General features: G+C 39.7%; 1 protein-coding gene across 6 annotated transcripts in view; it reads right to left on the reverse strand.

Moving 5' to 3' along the window:
- Window positions 1–24,240, reverse strand: part of kcnma1a (potassium large conductance calcium-activated channel, subfamily M, alpha member 1a) — a 129,166-nt gene that overhangs the window by 32,285 nt on the left and 72,641 nt on the right. For 3 of the 6 annotated variants that reach the window (XM_070915985.1, XM_070915987.1, XM_070915986.1), the window contains exons 6-19: window positions 18,950–19,025; window positions 18,309–18,384; window positions 16,818–16,988; window positions 15,167–15,258; window positions 9,508–9,618; window positions 9,276–9,381; window positions 8,789–8,871; window positions 8,616–8,685; window positions 7,515–7,670; window positions 6,886–6,995; window positions 6,661–6,729; window positions 4,480–4,491; window positions 1,483–1,569; window positions 1,312–1,388 (exon numbers count right to left, since the gene is read on the reverse strand). In XM_070915985.1, the coding sequence (XP_070772086.1) occupies window positions 1,312–1,388; window positions 1,483–1,569; window positions 4,480–4,491; window positions 6,661–6,729; window positions 6,886–6,995; window positions 7,515–7,670; window positions 8,616–8,685; window positions 8,789–8,871; window positions 9,276–9,381; window positions 9,508–9,618; window positions 15,167–15,258; window positions 16,818–16,988; window positions 18,309–18,384; window positions 18,950–19,025 (1,296 nt within the window). Of the gene's footprint in view, window positions 1–173; window positions 183–1,311; window positions 1,389–1,482; window positions 1,570–4,479; window positions 4,492–6,660; window positions 6,730–6,885; window positions 6,996–7,514; window positions 7,671–8,615; window positions 8,686–8,788; window positions 8,872–9,275; window positions 9,382–9,507; window positions 9,619–15,166; window positions 15,259–16,817; window positions 16,989–18,308; window positions 18,385–18,949; window positions 19,026–24,240 lie in introns of all 6 variants that reach the window. The other 3 variants (XM_070915988.1, XM_070915991.1, XM_070915989.1) reach the window with 2 other exon arrangements.

Genomic DNA, 24,240 nt, shown 5'->3' on the forward strand with positions numbered 1-24,240 from the left:
GTTTTGGTTTTGGTCTGGTCTGAGCACAGTGTAGAAATGAGAGGCGAGGAGAGGGATGCAGAAGCTACACTGGTACATGCAACATAGATACAGTATACTATTTGCTGAAGAGGAAAAAAGAAACACTTGCACTGCACTCTGGGTAATAGTACACCCATTTTCTTTTTACTCACAATAAATCACTACCAGTGAGTAGTTAAAATAAAGTGGCGTTTTCCAATGGCAGCAGGGAAGGAAATACATGAGAAGTGTGTCACTGGTCATAAAGAAACATGGGAAAAACAACAGAAGAGAACAAAACATGATAGAACAGAACATACTGTAGGACAGCCTTCCATTGCAGTAATGGAACTGTCATCTTTCTAAATGCAACTCTCCTGTTGGCAACAACTGTTATAAGATAAAACATAACGCCATGTCCATCACCGTCTGAGACACGGAGATATTAAGAAAGCAAACAGAAGTAAACAGTTTATCGAAATGAAACTAGAAAGGCCTGTTGATTCTATTGAGCTGGGAGAGCAAAAAAAAACAAACGTTTTGAATAATTGAAATGACACAGACAAAAGAAGGAAATGGTGGGTATCTATTTTAAAACCAGGCTTTGTCTGCTTACTGTAATTGTCTGTGACCTTTTGTGAAAATATGGGATATTCACCTGAATTATTTATCCAGCAGCTAACATGTCCTGACAAGTGACTACTCTACATAGGTCAGGTTATATTCATGTACTGTTCCTGCCTTAATGGTAATGTTATGTCTGCACAAAAAAGGGCAGAAAATATCTATCTGACAGGGGCATTTGTGTATTGTGAAAAGCCTATAATTTAACAATTAACAACACATTATGTCTGTGACTATTCATAACATGTATGTGTGACCTAAAAACCCATGAGACTGAGCCTAATACTCTCATCGGAGCTTTTACATGTAAAAATATAATAATAATAATAATAATAAAGTAGCGATTCAATGGTTAAACCAAAAAGAAAACTCAAAGATGACAACACTTACATTTTGACTAGGAAAAAGAAAATCAGATATTGACTGATGATCATACCATAATGGATGTTATGGAAGTTCAAATGGGACCCATATTAAACACTTTCCTAAGGGTATAATGGTGTGACAAGTTATATTAACTTTAAAAACACAGTACCACAGTACAGGAGAACGATGATACAATGAGAGGTCAAATATTAGTGTAAAATCTTAAGTACAATGAGACAGACAGACCCACAGGTAGGGTTTGGAGTGAGAGGAAGGGAAGGAGGGGTGTCAATGGGGCAAAATAAAGGCGCAGCTACTCACGTCGTTTGCAGCCACACTTCTTGATCCGCTTAGGGTCTGTGATGTCGTCATGACAAGCTTTGCAGTAGAAAAATGCTCTAAAAGTGACACAGTAAAAATGTTTAGCACTTACCATACTCTGTCAATTTTACTTACTTAGTGATCAGTTGTTCATTAAGATGGACGGATTACCTCTTTACTTCTTTGGCATCACTGGCGATAAAGAATCCCAGTGTTCCCTCCTGCATCTTGACATGGTTGCCCGGGTTGATGAGGATGCTGGGTAATCAGAGAAAATAGACACATCATGCTCATTAACTTCTGGACAACACTCAGCTCATGCACACAACATGCTAATCAAGAGGAATGGTACACACACTTGTTGAAGCTGTTAATCGGATCTGCACTGCGCTTATCTGGACTGTTTTTTAGCCTCATCCTTGCTTAAGTTCTGAGAGCTTGGTTTGGTCTGTTGTGTTGTGTCCTATGTGTTATCATAAAAACACACCTGCTCCTCTGAGTTTGGGGCAATTTGCTGATGTGATACTCACATGGATGGACAGACTGTACAACAGTATGATCGCACATTGAATTTTAATTCTTTTCTTTACAGTATTGGTTTGCCCTGGGGGTGAGAAGGGGGGACAGTGAGGTACGAGTAAAGGGACAAGGGCAGAAAGAATTAAAATTATGGCCATGGAGTGGTTTTAGTCTCAGCACTCAGATACAGTCACCTAGTCAAAACAAATGTTATGATGGCCACTGAGACATGGCTGTAGTACAGAGAATGTACAGTAAGTGTCGTTATTTTGGTTAGTATTTGACAGTGGGATGCAAGGGAATGAACAGCTCTTTTTCTTGTCGATACTAGGCTGATTCTACTCAGTGACTCTACTTTAGTCTATATGATTTCCCTCGGAAAGATAAAACTGGTGGAGTAAAGTCCCCTAAAACTCTGTAGTAACTCTGCTCTGTTAAATTATTGTGTGAAAATAATTACAATGCATGTCCAGCAAGGTCAATATTGACATAAAAGTTTATATTATATTTACTATAGTCATATGTCATATTTAAAGATACAACTATAATAGAAATGTAGTACAGCATGCTGGACAACAGCTGCACTAAAAACATATATCACAGGATATATTAGGAGTGGGACTCGATATAATATCCTACAAGCACTTTAAGCGACTGGCTGTATCATTCCCCATTAATTAGGCTGAGACAAAGAGTAGACACCACACACACATACTGTACGCTCACACACACGCACACACCCTGGTCATTAATGGTTACCTGTGGGCAACAATCATCAATGATGTGAGTGTGAACTAAGAAATCAAAACACTGAACCCACAAACCTTTAAGGATCACAGTCCTTCAAAATACGAGCCCGGATGAAAGATGATGGATTCTTCTTTTCTCATTTACTCTATTTTAATTTGTGACAATAACACTTAGCATATGGCTCACAAAACTACTGTCAGTGTTGGGGCAATGTGATTCTTACCAGCTTGATACAAATATTTGTATTTTAATTTTGTGACATTTTAGAAACTAATTTTGAACATGTTATCTGTGTAGACTGAGGGCAGAAGTGAAGTAGTACATCTAAGAAAACATTTACTACATCTTTCCTCGGGGCTCTGGAAAAGGCTACATTAGAGAAAATAAACAAAAATATTAAGGGAGCAATTGAATCCATTTACAGATTGGGCTGTGATCAAATTGCACCAGTCATGCAGATCAGATTGTTCTTTCCACATTTTGCTTCTAACATTCACTCAGATTGAATGGCCCCCAGAGAAGTAAACAGGCATTACGCCTGGCATGCTCTTTAGTGAAAGTAAATGAAAGAAACAGATCAAATCAAGACAGTTCCACAAACATTGCTGCCCAAATCTGAGATTTTACAGGTGTATGTATCCAAGACATTTTTCTTCGGTCGGGTGCAAACTGGTGAATAGAAGCTTAAAAAGCATCAAAACCTCATATTGTGAGCAACAAGGCAAGCATCAAACACCTTATGTGAGAGTGTCATAGCATGCAGTTACTAAACAGCATGAAGAGGACAAGAATCAAACAGAAAGGCATAGCCACTGCAGTACAGATATAGGGACAGGTACGTAGATGCAGACGGTTGCAGTAACTTCTGTGCAGTTGGATTGTTTCTCAAACACCAAACTGACAGGAAGTGACCTCACTTAAGAACATCTACTCGAGAGACGCACAGGCATGACTGTACATAGTGGCTGAGACGCAGAAAAATGCACATTCGCACACAAACTCTCCCTCTCAAGGTAATCGCACACATATAGGCAGACACACATACATGCACAGATGGATATACATTTAGCACTGAGGACATGAGAGGGTGATGGAATGCAAAAGTGAAATGAGCGGCACTTGTGAACATTGTAGCCTATGATTATCAAATTTCCGTTTGGATAAACTTAATGCTATCCAAATTCAACAGCTCCATGCCTTTCCTAGTGTGTGAAATGATGAAGAGAAAACAAAGACTGGTGAGGTGCTGCTGGTGTAATAAAACAATGAAGAAAAAGACATGCTATTATATCATATCAACTGCTGCCTACAGCAATGGCAGATAATCAGTCAATTTATTTCAAGATGAAATCCAAAATGTAGGACATCGGATTATCAGTGCTTACACCACATATGAGGTCTAAGATAAGTGTATACAAACTCCTCACTGATTCTGAGTCAAAGAACCATGAAGTACTGTCCTGGCAATGATTTAAAAGCACCATGAGTGGAATAATCAGCTTGGCAAAGCTCACGTACAGTAGAGTAACAACTGAGCAACACTGAAAAAGAACTGAAAGTGAGAGAAATAAACTAAGCAAAGGACTGGTAAAGGACAAAACTGAAAAGATTAAATAAGAGGTAGATATGGAGAGGGTGAGCGTTTGGCCTTGGTACACCGACAACAGCAAAGACAAAGAAACAGCACTTCTACAAACATGTCCAATTTATCTATCCTCTCTCTGCCTGCAAAGAAGTTAGTGCATTAAGCACAAGGGACACCATAAAAAAAGAGTTAGAAAAAGAGGCCTGTGAGATAGGGTTTGGAAAAATATCCTTGGGGAAACTCCCAAAGTCAGAAGCTTTAAAGTGGCGGAGATTGGGTGGAACTTTGGAAGTAAGATAAGGTAGAGGGCATACCGCTTTCGGCTTCTGTAAACAACAAGAAAACAATCTCAAATCAAACAGTTATCATGAACATAAAAGAGGAGGAGAATATGACTGTTACTGTTGTTTCTCTGCGTATTTAGTAGGTGTGCTCTGTATGGCAGCAAGTGGCTCAACTCTGCATAGACACACAATTCAGTTATTTCATGCTCGTCCGATGGCGAGGTCCTTGCACCTAAAAATTATTGTTTACTATGTGGCACCACATTTCCTACAAAAGAGCTGTAGGAATAAGGAAAATAATGCCTTTGTATGGCTTCATCAAAATCTTTATAAAAAGGTAATAAAGTGTGCTCAAAAAAGTATTTTCAATAACTTAACTAGCTCGAAAGAATTAAGACCACAGACAAAAATAAGTGCACTGGGATAAAGAGTATGATCTATTATGTACACAACTAGAAATTCCATCATGTCAAAATAATTCAATCAAGTTTGGTTTTAGCTTTAATGTCAAAAAGACCATCATTTGCCATGCAACCTTGCCAGTACACAAAAACATTTGATACAGGTGAATGGGGAAGGGTGGGTGGGATTTGGCAATTGAGATTACTAAAAAATAGTACTTCATGTTGTCATTGGTGATAAGACACTGATGTAGAGTTGGTGGTTATCATACAGACTGAACAGGGAGATAGTAGAATCAAGTTCAGGAAACACACGACATGAAATTCGAATATGCAGCAAGTTGGTTTTTTTTAGGTGTAGGTGTATTTAGGTGTATCTGAATTGACAGCACAATATAATCCAAATAAGACACACAAAAAAATGTAAATGTGAATGTGTTCCAGTGCAGTTACCTAATACTCGTCTGAAACCAAATTTAGATTTTAGCCAGATTTTTCATATTTCTTCCTGCATACCTGCAAGGTTTGATAAACGTATCAGATTTGTGACTATGTAGTTACCTCCACCAAGGACATACAGTCGTTGTTATCAGAATTCAAATTTTGTGGAAAGCCATAAGGCCAAGGAATGAGTGATTTGTTTTTGGTGCAAATCCATGATTTCTTTTTAAAAAAAGAAAGATGGTGAGGAGCTTTTATTTCTGCTCATTTCTTACGTATTACTGCACTTTAATGAAAGGTTCTGGCACACCAACATTTTCTGTTATTAAAACAAAAAGTCCCTAACCCTAACCCTAACCCTAACCCCTAACCCTAACCCTAACCCTAACCCCTAACCCTAACCCTAACCCCCTAACCCTAACCCTAACCCTAACCCCCCTAACCCTAACCCTAACCCTAACCCTAACCCTAACCCTAACCCTAATCATACAGACTGAACAGGGAGATAGTAGAATCAAGTTCAGGAAACACACGACATGAAATTCGAATATGCAGCAAGTTGGTTTTTTTTAGGTGTAGGTGTATTTAGGTGTATCTGAATTGACAGCACAATATAATCCAAATAAGACACACAAAAAAATGTAAATGTGAATGTGTTCCAGTGCAGTTACCTAATACTCGTCTGAAACCAAATTTAGATTTTAGCCAGATTTTTCATATTTCTTCCTGCATACCTGCAAGGTTTGATAAACGTATCAGATTTGTGACTATGTAGTTACCTCCACCAAGGACATACAGTCGTTGTTATCAGAATTCAAATTTTGTGGAAAGCCATAAGGCCAAGGAATGAGTGATTTGTTTTTGGTGCAAATCCATGATTTCTTTTTAAAAAAAGAAAGATGGTGAGGAGCTTTTATTTCTGCTCATTTCTTACGTATTACTGCACTTTAATGAAAGGTTCTGGCACACCAACATTTTCTGTTATTAAAACAAAAAGTCAAGATGACTGTGCAGCCTTGGCAGAGTTATGGGCTCTCTGAGTGCTTTCTAGATGTATTATTGTGTATATTGATGCTTAGTGTCATTAAGTAAGGTATTATGCATTTACTGTTTTAGAAACACACTGAACCTGGTAAGCATATGCTTGAAAAGATAACTCATACTGGCATGCCATCATTCAAATGTCATTCACCAACTTAATGTCATCAAATGTAATATGAATATCAACTGTGATTAAAAGCTGCAAAGAGGATTTGGGGAAAAATATAAGACATTTTATTAGAAGATCCACTTGAAGCCAGTCACACAGTAGTGCACTTTTACCACATTTGTACCTGATGTTACTGGAAGAAAGATCCAATATACAAACCTGCTCTCTCTCTGCTCAGACTTGTATTCGATGGCAATAAGCAGCAGCTTCAGCTTCACGTAACACAGCCTGTAAAACATGTGCACTCATTAGAGGAGAGCAGTATATAGGCACCTTTGAAATTCACATCCTTACATCCCCAAAGTCCCTTTTTCATCACTTCAAAATTGTTAGCTACCTACCACTGACAGTGGGCTTGCTGAGTGGGGAAAGAGTGATACTTACTCACAGACAGTGGGGAAGGAGAGGCCCACAAAGGCACTGGACAAATACTCTGTGTACATCTCATTAGCCACTCCTTCTAGGTAATACTTCTGCCATGTGTCCTCCTCAATCTGACAAAAAACAAGCACGGAAATGTCACGTGTGGATAGCAAAAGGAAAAAAAAAGCAACACTCTTATCCCTCCAATAGCGGCCCAATGTGGTCTGCAGATGTTCCGCTGCACAACATCAGCCTGGTCATTATAAGCTGATCCATCATCTTTATGGCATGAGAACAGTTCTTTGATAGAGACAAGCACCTCTTCAATTTTGAGCCACAGAAACACTGAACAGATTCCATATGAAATGTCACAGTAAAATATGATGTGCCAGGACGACTGAAAACACTCTAATGGAAGTCTTTCTCTGGACAAAGATGTCAAAAGTTCCCGGGGAATGTACTGTGCTTGATAGATCTAGTCCATCTGTCACCAGAGAACTGTATCCACTTATGGTAACCTCACCTTCAATCCCTGAATAAATCATCTAATTTACAAAAACGCAATGTGAGAATTCATTCATCCATATTACTTCAGTCTGTTCAGAGGGAGTGACTGAGACAAGGCAAGTTAATCTTGTCCTCTGTGTTACCTCAATGAAGGATCTCATGGAGAAGAGGTTGGCTAGCATGGTGGACAGGCCCTGGGCCAGACAGCTCTGGGCTATGAAGCCTGCCTTCAGCTCCGCCAGGCAGATAGCATCGTCACCCTCCTTCCAGTTCCAGCTTGGAATGTTCAGCAGATGAGCCTTCATCACCGGACAGACAGAGGAGGTCACACGACACAGAAAACTGAGAAATGATTCATATTTCTTAAAAGGAATACTTCAACATTTTGGTGCTTATTCGCTTTGTGGCAGAAAGTTATAGTTAGATGAGAAGACTGACACCACTCTCAAGTTTAGATGGTAAATTTAGAGCTACAGACAGCAGCAGGTTAGCTTAGCTGAGCACAAAGACTGGAAACACAGGGTAACAGCCTAGCCTTGCTGTCTTGACATGTATTTAGGTTCCCAGGCAATGAAAATACATGTGTCAAGACAAACTCTGGGCAAGGAAATAGATCATGACATAATCCTTTCGTAAACTCCTTCAAGGATAAAAAAAAAGTGTTTTTAGAATATTTCCCCAAATGTTGAACCTTTCCTTTAAATTATTATAGCGCAATTCTGAATCTGCTTTGAAGGCAGTAATTTGGCATCATTTGGCATTTACTACTACTATTCTTACAGTTAGCCAACTCTCAGACATGTTAGGTATTCACAGACCTATGTATGTAATTTACAGAAACAAATGATAACCCTGTAAAGTAACAATTGTACATAAAGGCTACATTTGAAGGGTGTCATTTTCAAAAAATGCACAAAGCTACCATGCATAAGTGATTCTTTCCACAGAAAATAAATTAACAATATGTCTTTAAACGCCTGTTAACTTCAATGTTAAACCACACAGTAACTTATTTAACTTTCATAACAGTGGTCAATGTAGCAAGGAAAAGGTCCGTATTTGCATGAATTGTCATGTTATATGAAAAGCATGGATACAGTGAGGCACACACATGTGCAGATGTTATAGTGCCTCTAAGTGCGGATCTATTATTTCTTAATTTCCCTGTCTTGTGGGGGAGGATAGACAGCAGTCAAGATGAAGTGAAGCAATCTTATACATCACAGGGCACCAGAACGTCTTACCTTGTTGTGATATTGTAACATCTGTGTGATTATCCTGATCTTAGGATGGTAATTCTTGATCGAAATAACCCTAGAAGATGAAGAACACTCAGACAAATTGAACGATGAAAATGGAACACCTTATCTAGTCGGTTTCCACTGATTTCTGAACTGAAGTCCAGAGGATGCAATACCTCATGATGTTGGAGGCATCTTCAGCATCTGGATCTGCACAATATTTGTTGGCAAGGATTAAGCAGGCATCTGCTGACTCGATCTACGTGTAAAGGACCAAAGAAAGAGATATGTTAACTTTGTAGTACATGTCAGTATTTATCAACATGCACCGAGAGCAAACTGTCTTTCTCACATAGATTTAGGGGGTTTAACTCTGACCAGTACAAATACAATTAGTCATACTACTGAGCCTATCTTTCCGTTTTTCTTTTCACTCTTCTGTCTCTATCCATTTTGTTTAAGAAATTAAAATGAAATGGATATCCCTATATCCTATCCTGCACTGTTTTCCTCTGTTCTCTCTACCCTCAAAATGACTGATTTACTAAATGCAATTTTGCTCTTAATCTGTCAAATTTAATCTAAACTTAAATTCAACAGCCATTACAGCCGTGTATATTTTTTGTGATTTCATCTCTCCAATAGTCCTGTCACTGACTGTACCTTCACTCTGGCGAGATCGTGAGGGTTGAGAACAGATCCCTGGTAGAACTCTACTTGGGTAAAGTGGCGTTTGAACAAGGCTTCCAGCTCAAGATTAGGGGAAATACTAGCACACAGAGAAAAGAGGAGAAGGGTTAGTGCATGTATATATACGGGCTGCAGTTTGTGCATTGTTTCAAACATTGTCTTCTGCTAACCTACACGAGGTGAGAAAGAAAAAAAATTAACTTACTTATGGAGAAAAACAATTTCTACATTGACATCATCCCTGTCCTTGTGTAGGAAGTCTTTGAGGAAGTTGGAGACACTTTCGAGGGTAATATGACCACAGACCACAATATGCCTGGAAGGGGGGAAGAAATCATCTTGAGTGGGCAACATAAATCACTGCAGACACTGGCTTGTCTCCCAAAGATAATCAGTCAAACCAAAGCACTCCAACATCTAATTCAAATATAGACTGAAAAAAAATCTCAAGATGTCAAGAAATGTCTTTTCAAAGCAAACAAGTAACTGAATTATATCTTTTTTGCCATAAAAGTGAACATTTTCCCCCGTGTAATGAAAGTGGTTAAATTCTGCATGACAAGTGCAATCAAACACTCAACTCTGAACCACTTTAGAAAATCTAAGATATAATCACAAAGCCCACGGTGGTTGGATTGTCATCCGTTCTCAATATAAAAATTGTCCCTTCAGCCAAACCACCCCTTTGTGAGCTGAATGGATGTTGACAAAGACATGTACATCAATATGCTTGTGCTTTTATACAGAACATTACTGAAAACTTTCAAAGTGATTTGGAGGCCTGTGGTTGACGCAAATTCTAAACAGGACCTCAGAGTAGTTGACGGGTCCCCTGGCAAAACATGAGGAGCATTATGGCAGAGGGATCTGTCAGACACAGTGCACAAGGCTGATTACAGCAGTAAAGAACTACGGGGTTAGATTGGAACGATTTTCGAGTTGAGGTTGTGTCCCTGTTTGTCCCCTGACTGGACTGTAGGCCAGCATGATCAAGTTCAAAGATCAGGTTCACAGTTATGCCAACTGTGAGATGAGAGTCATTTGGGCAGATTGGATGGTCTTTAAAATTAAAATCTTAACTGTCTCAACAATTTCATTATGGTGCTTCCGTAAATATAATATAAATACATTTTAGTGTCCCAGAACTGAGAGAAATCATTTCAATTCCTGCATCATGTATCAGTCACAAAATATTCTTTCTTTAAAATTCACGTTAAGGTTTAATGTTATTGCAGCATTGTTATAGGAACTTTAATAAAATAGTAGAAGTTGTTATTAATAAACGCTTGGAAAGCACACTAAATGTCAGTATTCAACCATGATATGGTTATGATAGGCAGTTTAATCACACTAATCTAGTGGATTTAACTTTTTATGCTTCATTCACACTGTGGTAAGTCGAGCTACCCTTCTGGAGGTAAAGTTAAATGTCACCAAGTCTTATTGCCAAAACCCTAAATGAGAAATCCAAACATGCTCAGTAGAATCCAGCCCTTATATTGACATGGATTAGTGTGGACACTCGGCAGACACCCTAATTACCCTATAGAGACCTGTAAGGCAATCTGTGTAATGACAATGGCCTTATCCACTACTTAGCAGGATGTGCCAGGAGACAAATGAACCACTTTAGTTTGGAGTGCCTGGGTACTGGACAGCTTTAACACCATGAGTATTAGGTTACTCTTTCCTAAAATAAAAAAAAACACTGTGGTCATATTTGTTCACTGTTGAAGTTCTTATCATCAAACTATATGTGTTTCCTTCAATCCATTATAATGCTCTTATACACAAGAAGGAAGCTCTGGCTAACACATTAACCTTGACGTCTAAAATTGGACAGAATATTACTGAAATCTGACTCAGTTTGGCAGGTTTAAAGGAAACGGAGATATTTATTGATGTTTGATGAGAACCATAGTCCAGATCACTGAGTGTTCTCCTATCCTGTACCAGATGGACCGGGTAGGGCTGAACTGAAGTGGACTTGGCAAAGTAATGTGACAGACATATCGAGAGAATGGCAGTTTGTAGATGTTGCAGGACATAATGGTCTTCGCAGATGTCGCCTCTGTCCTTTAAGAGAATCTAATGAGCAGCCGTGATTGCATGGTTGGCCAGAGTTGAGCAAAGGGCCGTGTGGTCTTACAAGCTGATGAGCTGAGATGTCTGTGGGCAGCCGGCAGTTTTTGGCACAAGATGTCTCTCATTTCAAGAGATGAAAAACATCAGTTATGTTTTCCTATTCTCAGTATCCAGATGCCCTACTCCAAGAGTAGAAGGGAGCATACAGATTTATATGGCGTATTATTTGGTTTGTGCGGATTCAACATTAGGTTATGAATCTCAGACACGTGTAAATGCATGTACACAGGAAAACGTGCGCACACACTCACACGCTCACAGAAGCGCATATGGTGCTGTCTTTCACAATGAGTAGGTGATTTATCAGCAAAGCAAAACTTTAATCCTCTTGCGTTCAACTTGGTTTCCCCCCTGAATAAGCCACTAATTTGAGTCTCTGTTTTTGAGACGGAAACGTTGTTGAGATATTATGCTCCACTTGATAGACATCATTAAAGTTGGCGTGCCTCTTCTGAGTTTTTCTCCTTTCCGTGTGCCAATATCGGCATCAAATTGAACACTGAGATCACTGGATAGTTAAATAGGACATAATTAAAGGATATCATAGATAATTCAACCACTTATAATTGCTTCATGAACAAAATACCTTCCCTCTGGTTAACCTGGTTGTACAGTACAGATCAAACTATAGACATAACTAAAAAATCAAATGAAAACAAAAAAATAGAGCACTTTTTTTTTTTTTTCAAGAAAATCATTCACATCAACCCAGAAACTAAAAAACGGGTGGCACACAATCACATTAAATGCAAAGGGGTATTACAGAGCGTGCACACAAAACATGCAGTCAGGGAACATCCCAGGATGTCATTGGGGATGTACTGAATACAAAATGAACAAACAGAGCTCAAACATCAGCAACAGAGGTCACTCACTTGGTACTGCTCTAATCCTTAGGTCAGTGATGCAACTTACTGCAAGAATCATTGTCAAAAGGTTGCAATTTATACAACTTTGTTTTATTTTTCTACGACCTATCAGGGAATTTTTAGGCAACAACATTAAGTGAAATTGCATCTCTGGTAATCAATGTCAAGAATCAACAAGGCCATGTGTCATTACAAGTTTAACAAAACTAAGTGTGCTGATGTATATAGTGCACTTTGTCTTTACAGTGCAATAGTATGCAGATTCTTTGGAAAGTCAGCCGGATGTATGTTTTACCATTATGTAAGTGTGAGCGTTTTCATGCCTGATAGTGTAGGAGTCTCTGGGCCTGCGAGCCTCAAGTTGCTAGCCTTTACAGAGGACTTTCAAAGGTGTATGTCAGAGTTCAGCCAGGGTTGAACCCAGTTTCCGTGCCAACCCCTCCGTTGAAGTTGGGGCTAATGGAAACCATAGAGCCATAATGGAAACCACAGAGCCCCATGTGCAGCAGGCGCCAACAGAATGCAACACTTGTCATTATTATATCAGCATACACAGGCTGAGTGCTGTCACTGCACTCATGGGTGTATGCTACACTGCACAGGATACTATAAGCAACACTAGCATCATGAAACAGAAATTCAGTATGGATCCAATGTGAGACTCCCTCCCACTTCCAAATAACCTTCAAGGCCTGTTTCAAATGACAGCGCCCCGCCAAGATCAAATAAGGGTTGCATTTAAAATAGTTCACAATGTATCATGACCTCATTGTTTGTGAGCTCTGTAATCAGTCGGATACTTGTAATCTCCTAATCTCATTTCCATGCTAGACTTTTTTTGTGCTGACAGCTGCTAAAGGACTGAACCCCAATGGCAATCCTAAACCCACATGACAAACCGGTTTTGTCTATGTGTCAGGTCCTATACATGTAAACACCAAACACATACATATCTAAATGATTATGCAAAGAGCCTGGTGCCACTCTAAGCCTGCGTGTTTGGTGGGTATCCTCTGATTGTGACCATGTGTTTGCACTGTGTGTCTGACCAGAAAGAGAAATGGAAGGGGGGTGTGGAAGGAGAAAATAAAGTGTGTGGGAGAAACTATCCTCGGTTTTGACAAGGGCTTCTCTCAACACCCATCTGTGAGTCTGGGCTGAGGTCACTGGCCAAACTTAACATTTCATCAATCTTATCTCAATGACAGGCAAACATTGTCGAACAAAGGCTTTTTTCTACCGCTGACTCCCTAGGATCTGCCCAGCTGAAAAAAGTGACTGAAACCGATGGGAGTAAGGCTGGAAAACAGAAACAGAGTGAGGAAGAGAGGTAGAAGTAGCAGTAGATGTTGAGTGTCATAGACGAAAATGAGAAGAAAAGAGAGGAAGGAAAATGAAGAAGTCTACCCTCCCTCTTCTTGATATACCACGTTTGGATCAAAATAAATCTTGTGTGCTGAATATCAGTAATGTTTGAGCTATGGGGGGGGGGGGGGAGAACTGTACTGCACAATAAGAACTGTGGTAATCTTGTACAAACAGTAAAATGACCACAGTGTCACACATACTTCATATTGCACTGGAACCTCTGCTGCGAGAGGCCAATTACACATATACATAAATAACAAGAGCCTCTGGAGACAAACTCCACCACCACACAAACACAAGAACCAGGCGAGCACCAAGAACCAAGCAGGCAAAGCAAGCCAAAAGCAATTGAGAGCCTCCAATGGGAGCGAGGCATCCAGCATTCAGGGTGTGGGAGCTGACTGAAGATCAGGGCCAGAGTTATGTCAAGCATTGATGATGCGATGGGCTAGCGGTGACAGACAACAGGAAGATGGCTTTTTCATGGAGTGCGCAATCAATGAAAAAGCCACAAGACTCCAGGTCATAGAAAACATGCCAGAAATGATGCAGTTAAAGAAAAAGCAAATCCATAAAACATGCAAAACAAACTCGAGCAAAATGAAACAAGAAAAGAAATCATATCCTGCAATGGTCATTGAGATTGATGATGCTTAAAAAGACCACCAATAATAATGCACTTGCAGATGTTTAAATCTTTCTATTTTCTTGTGGAAAAAAAAAATCCTTTAGAAGCGGATAGTAGGGGTTTCATGACTATTTTCTTTCATTTTGATGGATTATGTACTAATTCATCCCTATAGGCAAGACTGTATTAATGAGGGACTGCTTCTGAATAGAATAAGAAATGGGACAACACATAGTGCACAGAGATATTGCATAGAAGCACCACAGGTTAGTATACTGCAAGTCTGGAGTGTAGTAGTCATGAAAGCTCTATTTTCCAAATTAAATCAAAGCACAACACAGGATGTTTCAAGGTGGACAAAGAAAGAAAATGAACGGCACACAAATGACTTCAGGAAAGCTCTGAGTGAAGGACAGATAGAGGCAGATAGAAAAAAGGTTAAGACAGAGAAAGAAGAAGAAGAAGACAAGAACAGACAGAGCAAAAGAGAGAGTAAAGGGGCATGGACATGTGTGTCCTAATGGCCAAGGTCTCCAGTCACGCAGTGTGACTTGACGTTATAAAGTAACTTTACTGTTCTAAAAAAGTCAAGTTAACGAACCCCCAGTAACTCTAAACTTCAGGGGGGTGCACTTGAGTCACACAACCACACCTTGTCTGGATTTCAACTTACTTTCTGCCTCGTGTCGAGTTATAACTCCCTCCGTATTTCTTCCGATTAAGGATGAGAGCAGCAATTTCTGGCACGTAGCGAGCAAACATGGCCTACATGCATGGAACAGAAAAAAGAAAAAGGCATGCAGAGAGGGTTCTACCGCACACAGAAAAACAGCAGAACCATCTGGAATACTTACTTTCTCCCATTAACCGCACTATAGGAACCACCATATTTCTTGCGGTTTCCTATTAACTCTATGATTTCAGGGACGTAGCTGGCAAACATGGCCTAAGGAGAAGATAGAAGACAGAAGAAGAGACTAAAAAAGAGACTACTACGCTGCAGAATGGGTGGTGGGGAAACTGGTGCATTAATCCAGATTTCTGAGAGGAGAACTTGCTAAACGTCACAAAAATGAGAGATCTTCATGTACCAAAAAATAAATCTTGATTTTGCTGTTGAGAAAAAAACAGCCCCAGTTTTTAAAAGGTAAAGGTTTAGAGACAGGTTTGGTGAGTGGGCAAGAATTTTGTCACAGCTGAAGAATAGTCAGCCTGTGATAGCACCCAAAACCTCTCTGGTTAATTCTAAAAGCTAAAGGAGAATAAAAACCTATGTGCCATGTTTTGTCCAACAAACACAGATGATCTGGCAGGTTGATTTGAATAGGCCCACCTGATGGTCCACAGCTGCAAAACACATTAAGACTCATTTGTTGGGCTGGAAAATGAGCTGGATGCATTTTGCAAAGTTTCACAGCCAGTTGTCGTAGCACAGGGTTGTGTTTACGTTTACCAACTAACGACGGAGTACTCACTGACACTACTCATCTAGGCCTACAGCTGCAATGTGACACAAAGAGGCTCCCTTGCCCTTGTAAATACGTACTTCCGTACTAATCCTGCTTGGAAAGTGTACCTATACATTTACCAGGAATAATGTGAAATGACGTGAGTTTAATATGATCCCTGGCTTTAAAATATCTCCAGCCTGAAGTCATTATTTAGCCACTGCTGCTGATAGGAAGCAGGCTGCGGTACTAGCCTAAAGACTTCCAGAGCCTTCAGCACTGAGAAAAATACACAACCTATCACCATGGCCACAACACAGTATACATCCACACAGCTGCAGGTCATCAGTGCATAGTGGTAGCTGTCCAAACACAGAATACAGTAACTGTGATTTGGCTAGATCCTCCATTTTTTGTAAGATAAGATGGAGGAGGCAAAGTCTTCAGTATGTGTGTGTGTGTGTGTGTGTGTGTATGAGTGCTCACAGGTGTGTGAAACCAATGCACACTTGTGTGTAAGTTTGCTGTGCTAGTGGCAGCCCAACAGGACGCTAGATCAGAGGAAGGTGAGAGGGAGGGAGTGGGAGGCTGCTGTTGCTATGGTAACAGTCAGGCTGGCCTAAGCCTCATCTCCCTGCCCCTGTGTTTGTTGGAATTGTGGGAAGAGACACGGGAGGAGGGGTGTCCTGAAACCGCAACTGCTTTTAAGAGAACAGTAACAACATTATCAGACAAAAACTTATACTCTAATCAAACAAATACGGGAATGACACATAAGGGGAGGGGACCAAGGAGCACATAGTACTGTAACTACAGTAGACAAGATACAGTAGGCTAAACAGAAGGATACAACTACACTATCACAAAGCAATTTAAAAAACGGTTTAAAAACAACACTAAGTATCACAAAATATACATAATAATCAAAGTATTTAAATTCCTTTTTCATTATTTTATCATTTCATCTATCAACAGTTTTATACAGTCTATTGATGGGGGCAGGCAGGATTTAGGAGGGAACAAGGGGAGTAAGGGAGAAAGAAAAGCCTGATTTTACCAAACCACCAAGGATGAAGAAGACCATAAACAGGCGCCCCAAGGTGGTTTTTGCATAGACATCCCCGTAGCCCACTGTAGACATCGTCACCATCAGCAAGTACACACATTCCCAATAGGAAAGTGACTGGGAATTCTGGAAGTTTTCCCAAGGATCCCCTGAGTTTTCCACCTAAAATGGAGACGTGAGAGGGAGCAAGGGACAATTAGACATGACTCTAACCACCAATTTGTAAACAGGGTTTTGCATAGACAAACAATTTAATCAAGTTTGATTAAATCCAGCTACGACTGCACATGCATTCGTCTTTGTTGAGTCGTACAGTCGTTCTTTCTATATTGAGCTTAGGCCACCATCTAGTGGTAAAACAGTTTGATGCTGCACTGGGTTGTTGAGCAGAGCTACACATACATAATGTATTATACTATAGGTACTTTATGACACGCTACACACAATAATCATTGTTTTTTACTAATTATTTTTATAGCAGCTTGCCTTAATTAAATTAAGTAAATTATTTGGAGGAGGCGCACAATAAAGGTGGCTGGCCAGACATGAACATGAGAAATTGCATACTTGGGATGCATCGATCGGTATAAGCACCAGTACTAACCTTATTAAGCAGACCGGGCCTGGCCATAACAAGACTGATCCACATTAAATACAGTTCCTTTGTCAATGTCAAATTGTCAAATAAAAGTAAATGTGTCCATTATGAGTCATTCAGTCGTTGTGAACAGTCTACTAATTTTTAGTGCCACAGCAATCTCTGGCCTTGTGTTACTTTACATAAAAATGGCCGTGTCTAAAATCACTCCCCATTTACTATATAGTGCACTATATTCACTGTCCGCCATTTTATTTAAGTGCCCGAATGAGTGTGTAAATGTATCCACTATACTGTGCAGTGCCCTCAATGTTTCCTCAATGGCACACAAAATGTAGTCTCCATAGCATGTATACTACTTAATGCTACCAGTCCCTCAATGCAATGCTCTGCATTTTACAGATGCGAAAATTACTGTTGAGTGGCTTTGCAGCTGTCAATGATGAAGGATGATGATTAGTAAGTGTCTGACATCCGAATTTACTGCTCACTATTGAGTAAACTATTAAATGTCTATTTTATAGGGAGTAGTGAATAAGGGAGTGAATTCGGACAATTGAGCCAAACAGTTCCACGGAGTGAGGTATACAGATTTTAAATTTGGGAAAGACAGAGCACTGGTATCGGATCAGTACTCAGAATTGGCAGATTCCCTGAGTTAAGTTACTGGAATGTATATTGGGAGAGAAAAAGTTGGATCAGTGCATCCCTATTTGGGAGTGTGTGGAAAAACGTCATTACAATATCCTTTCCGGCAATTATTCAGCTAATCCTTAGACGATAATAAATCATTAGATTTTGAAAAGCGCTGCGTGTCAGAGTTGTATTGGACCAGTTAGTTAATCGGTTACCTCCCATACTGGTCCTCACATCTGTCCACTTACCAAATGTATGAATCCTGCAGCTGTGAGCCATGTGCTTATGAAGATGGAACACAGGTTCACCAGCTTGATGGAATTGCTGTGTAGAAGAAGAAGAACCATAAAACTCTCAAAGACATTAGACCACAATAACAGAAAAACAGAGATTCATGAGCTCATGAAAGTAACAGCAGGGCCTATAGCCTGACGTGTCTCACCATAACATTTACAGCCGGGATAATTGAGATGAGATTGTGGGCATATCAATATACAAAAATTACGGAAAATCTACTATAAAAATGATGGAAAGGAACATAAAAGCCTAATGACGTACAGGATGGGACTAAGTTTACATACAATGTGAGAATATAATTAATATTACACCATAAAACATATAATTATTAACATACATACATTATACAATTATATGTCATAAAATATGCTTAAAACATGTAGTTTAACATACATTTAAGTGATTACTACCACAGACTGTCTTCTGACAATGCCACATTATATGCAGAACGCAAAATGAACTGTTCCTACAGTTTCTTGACAGAGTGCAAACCAGCCTCGCTGTTAGACATAACTGCTGGGGTGGTAGTAACAGTGAAGATGCTATTGTTGTTGGATTTCTTGTGAATGAAGTAGGAAGGCTTTAATCTTACCTTGTTTTCAAGATATTCAAGAATTGTAAGATTTCCGAGAACTGTATCAATCTTAGCGCTCTCAGGAATCTCAAACCTATGAGAAAAGACAGAGACACAGAAAGAGAGAGATGAGCATATACATTCATACAGAATAACTGATGGTAATCTCACATTAGATTCATATTCATGCATTTATCCATAAATTAGGTGTTGTCTAAAATATCTTTACAGTGGCAGTAGAGAAATATAAGAGTGGCAGCTGTGAAGAAACACAACTGAATATAGACAAGTTTGCATGAGAAATTCAATTACATGGTGAAAATGTTTTTCTGCAGTACCTAAACATAGCACCATATGAATTTTGTCTGTGAGACACAACAAGATAATACAAAAAAATAGACACTTTTTTCAAGATCATGTGTTGGAATTATTTATGCATTCAAACAAGTTAGGAGGAACATTATGTGGCCTACTTTACATGAACCCAGGAGCAGCTCGCTTAGGGATTATAGAAGAATGCGACACCTGCCTCATTGTCTTTTTACATAACACAACTGATCCCACAAAACGTGAGGGTGTCAGGTTGTGTAACAAAAAGTGATATGAATTCCTACTGAGACGATCTCTACAACCTGCAGCGGCCACATGCTCGTCCCCAACCAACTCTAATCAAGAGACAATTTCAAGATCTGGATGATTAAGGGCGCTACTAAACAAATTCTGTGCACACCTCCAGATAATATATGTAACTAATGCTCTTACCCCAGTTGGAGAGGATGCGTAAACAGGACCTCACTGAATGATACAGTCCTGTCTGCCTTTCCTTTTCCTCCTGTCCGTGATGGCCCTGCCTCACCCTATACCCATTCTGAAAAAGATCGCCACAGGACTTCTTTCGCCTGAACGTCTCTCGGAGGGTCTCCAAATTAGCATCACTGTGTGTGCGCCGGTACACAAGCAGCTTAGGAGGAATCATTGTTTTTGACTAAATCCCGTCCAAGGAATTTCCTTTTTCTTCTTGCCAAGATGGGAATTAAAAATCAGTGATCCAAAAATATTGAGGGCCCAGTATTTCAAAAGCACCTCCGGAAAATGAAGAGATAATTCCTTGTGAAGGCAAAAAAAGGAAGCAAGACTCTACTTTTCTATAAAAAAACTATCTCCTCGATACTGCACCACCAACATTAAAAGTTCCTTGTAAAGCAAACACTTCTAAATCGATGGTCACTGCTGCAGACAGACGAGCTACAACAGACAGCGAGAATTGTATTGTTCGTCTAATCATGTCAGTCTTTCCAGGGAATATGTCTGTCTGAGCAAAATGTCAGCTCTAATATAGGTGGGTTTTTTTCCTTTTTTGTTACAGTGCCTTTAATCCTCATAACCCAAACAGATTTACCTTTCTCATGCCCCTTTTAGTACTTTACAACTAACCCTTGTGAAGCTTTGTCTCTATAAACAGACAGCTGTGTTGAACCTATTTTCTAAAAAAGTCTGAACCCTGGCAGGGATTAGCAGAGATGAAAATAAAATAAAATTAAAATAATGCTGGACAATGACAGTAATCCTTGCTTAAACATCAGTGTCCTGTTTCCACAAGAAAATGTCAAACAACTCTATGACAATGAGCTGCTAGTAAGAGGCCCGGGGTCATTTCAGTTACAGCAAGATCAGATTTTGTCTGACATGGAAAGACTCAGAGATCAATTCTTCAATGAAAACCTAAGAATTAAAAGGTAATTTTAACATGACCTCAAAATATTCTACAGCAGTAATATCGTGTAGTTGATGATGTTATCACATTTGTATAATTTTTGTTCCTTTTATACACTCATATTGTACAAATAACTGGTTAGTAGCACAATATTGTTGAGCAGAAGCTGGTGTAAAAATTCAGGCATGTTGCTGTGTTTCTCAGATCGTCAAACCACACTTTTGCACTTTGAGACAATTTGTTTCTTTTCACAACAGACAATTCAACTTAGACTTCATGCAGACACTGGCCGATGTGCAGACGTGAGAAAGTAGGCAGTGTTTGAACTCTCTTTTTTCATTCTTCAGCTACTACAACAGTCACTTGTCATGTGTAAAACTGAGTGCAATGCTCTGATTACCTTTGAGGAGACTGTTCAAAAGTGTGCGGGGTGGTCGCCATTTGTGCAATTTCTTGTGTCTCGCCCCCCCTATATGAGGCTTTTTACCCCGCCTTCCAGTGTCGCCATTTCAAACAATAAACACTTTTGCCTGACTTTTACATATTCCGACAGCAAGTCATTAAAACTAGTTTGTTTAAAGGATACCCCGTCCTTAAGGTCAAACATATGCTCAGAAGGACTGTGTATTTGTGTTGTGGATAGTTTTTAGACTGAAATGTAACAACTGCTCTGCAAATTTGGCATTCAGAGCACAAATATTAGACATTCTACCAAAACACCCAGTGATACCGTGATGGAGGCCCACTGGGTACTGCATTTTTCTCAATTAGTGTGAAGCATCTGTGTTTGTGTTATAAAATACATCTGCGAGTGTGTGTGTGTGCCATGTATTCAACACTTTGTGGGACAAATATCCGTTCACACCATCACATCTGAGGACTCACCTCCCAACTGGGGACAAAAATCTGGTCCCACAACATTAAGCATTTATTTGCCTGCAGAGAAATAATGTACTGCAAGTGAATACAATGTCCTCACAACTATAGTAATACAAGCTTGTGTGTGTTTGTGCGTGAACGTGTTGAAAAACCCTCAATGAAATTCTGCTCTCTTGTTTATGTATGGGAAAATCTCTTTCCCTCACATGCCAAAGCCTCTTGTACACAACCATCGCACACACAAGTCAGCCGGCCAGATGCTCATTCAAAAAGGTTTTTTCTGGTCTGTGCGCACTCTTACTTCATTGAGGCTTTGTAAGCCGGAGCACGGCCTCTCTGTCACATGTTCTGGCAGGGCAGCCTACTGGGACCTTTTATCAATCAGCTGTCTGGGATGGTTCATCTGGGATAATACTGACAGTCGACCCAGCCAGGATTAGATTATACGATGCTATGCTGCGCTTAACACACACACAGTGTACAGAGCACCGGGTCTTACCGGACATTCATGCTGTGATCGAAAACACACGCATATTAAAGTATAAATTTAACACCAACAACACATTTCTGCTAGACTGTAACTTAGATCATTGCCTGTACAATAATGCAAACATGCGATAAAATGCCATGTGAGGAGCCTGGCTACAGCGAAGAGGCACAAATTAGTTTCCCTCCCCTGAATGTACATGGAGGCTTCCTTCCAGCCATTGAAGGGCCATATAAGGCAGATGCACTCATGCCCATGTCAGGTACTGTAAGCCTCTTTCATCAGGAAAACACATGGGATCAACAAACAGCATATTAAAGCACCACTAGGAGGCAGTAGCAGGTTAGAATCAAAGCCATGCCTGAAGGCTACTACAGCACTGTACATCCTCAAAGCCGGTGCATTTTAACATCAACAACATTTAGATTGCTACCCTAAAATCAGAAAACAATACACATCAGTCACATTCAATTGTAAAATGATCTTTCAATAAGCTCATGATGCAACTGATTGTTGAAAATCTTTCTATTCTGAAAATAATTCGAACCAATGTTGCAGTTCCCGATGGTTTCAATGATTAAGGAGGAAAGCGTGAAGTTGGGGCTCAGCAGCCACGAGAGCTACTAGCATCTTTCAAACAGCCATATGCTATTCCTGCACTGCAAGGGCTCTCTTGGGAGCAATGTTCAGTTCAAGTAGTTTAAGGAGATTAATTTGTTTTTCCAAGGAAGAACTCTGCATGCCCTCTTACATTAGCCGCACATCGTTCTCCCCCTCTTAATCAATGTCCAATTTGCAGAGGCAGAGACAACCAAGCTTCAAATGCATACGGCATATACTTCCTCAGCTGTAGAGTCGGCGAACCTGCTACCACACAGCACAGGGCAGAACCCCTATTAGTGGTCTTTTTATAATCTGAGTACACCTCCAACAGTTTTCTCATGCAAGACCACAGCTGAAAGAGTGAAACGAGCGGTATTGTAATTACGATGCATTACATTACTGCGGTGTGTATTCCCCAGAAGTGAATGGAAAGAAAAGATGGACTAATCCATTGGGAATGAGGAGCACAATACACTCCTTAACAACCACACAGGCTTCCACTAACAAAGCCTGTTAAAGGACAGTATATACACTTATCTAAATGAAAGCAGCACCAATTATGGATTAGTCTATTGATTATTAGGAAAACCATTATGGCCCTGTCAAGTTGTGGAAGTGCATGAAGACATATATATGTGACAATTGTCTTTAGAGAAGTGGCAATGTCATTTATTTATCAGTTACCATCTGAAAGCAGGAATAAGGCACTATATCTTGTCAATTTCTGAGGCTCTTATACTGATTAATTGCGCTTATTTTCCTGTGACAACATGGCACTGTATGTCCTAATTTCCATATTTACACAGGATATAAGCAGCTAATTATGTTTCCTGTCCTCACTCCTCAGAGCCTGAATATTAGCAGACACTTTCAGTGCCCCATTAGTATTCTGGGAGCTAACACCAGCCTGTTAGGGTACACCATATCCTACTGCAGATCTATACACTGTTAATTTTATAACTGAGGCTTTGCAACACTTTATGTAGCCTTTAACACAAGCACATCACCAGTAAACATACACTTAATTAATGCCAGTGGGAGTTGTGTTACTATAATACGCTGTGGTTATATATAGTATGTCCAACACTGCAAAAATAAACATGATCTAATGTTTGAAGGGCATGCCACCTGATATGCCATCCTTGCAAAAAAAAAGTCTTCAAGATTCTTCCCTTTTCAAAATATTAGTAATACAATTAAATGCATATTAATAGCTCTTGAATCTATGGCATCTCTCAAAAACAATACAGTCACACTCTTAGCTGCTGTTTATACACAACAACTCCCACTGTATCTGTATTTTGTATAAAAGACGTCTTCGTCTTCTACATCAACCCCAGACGCAGGATATTTAATGATCACAGGTAATTATTTACTGCAGAATGTCAGGCAGCAGCCAGACCACCATTTCACAGTCTTTCATCATCCTCATCAAGGCCCTAACTCCAACGGTTATCTGGGGATGAGATGACAACACCTTACGTCATGAATACCAGAAACCAGATTACTTGACTTGGCCATATCTAATTCATTACACAGCTTAAGAAACCCTCATCGCCTCAAAGATCAGACTTTATATTACACAGTTTTATATTACTTCACAGATTTAGTGATCTCAGGGGACAT

The sequence above is a fragment of the Enoplosus armatus genome, chromosome 12, assembly GCF_043641665.1.
Source record: "Enoplosus armatus isolate fEnoArm2 chromosome 12, fEnoArm2.hap1, whole genome shotgun sequence".
In the NCBI taxonomy this organism is placed as follows: Eukaryota; Metazoa; Chordata; class Actinopteri; order Centrarchiformes; family Enoplosidae; genus Enoplosus; species Enoplosus armatus.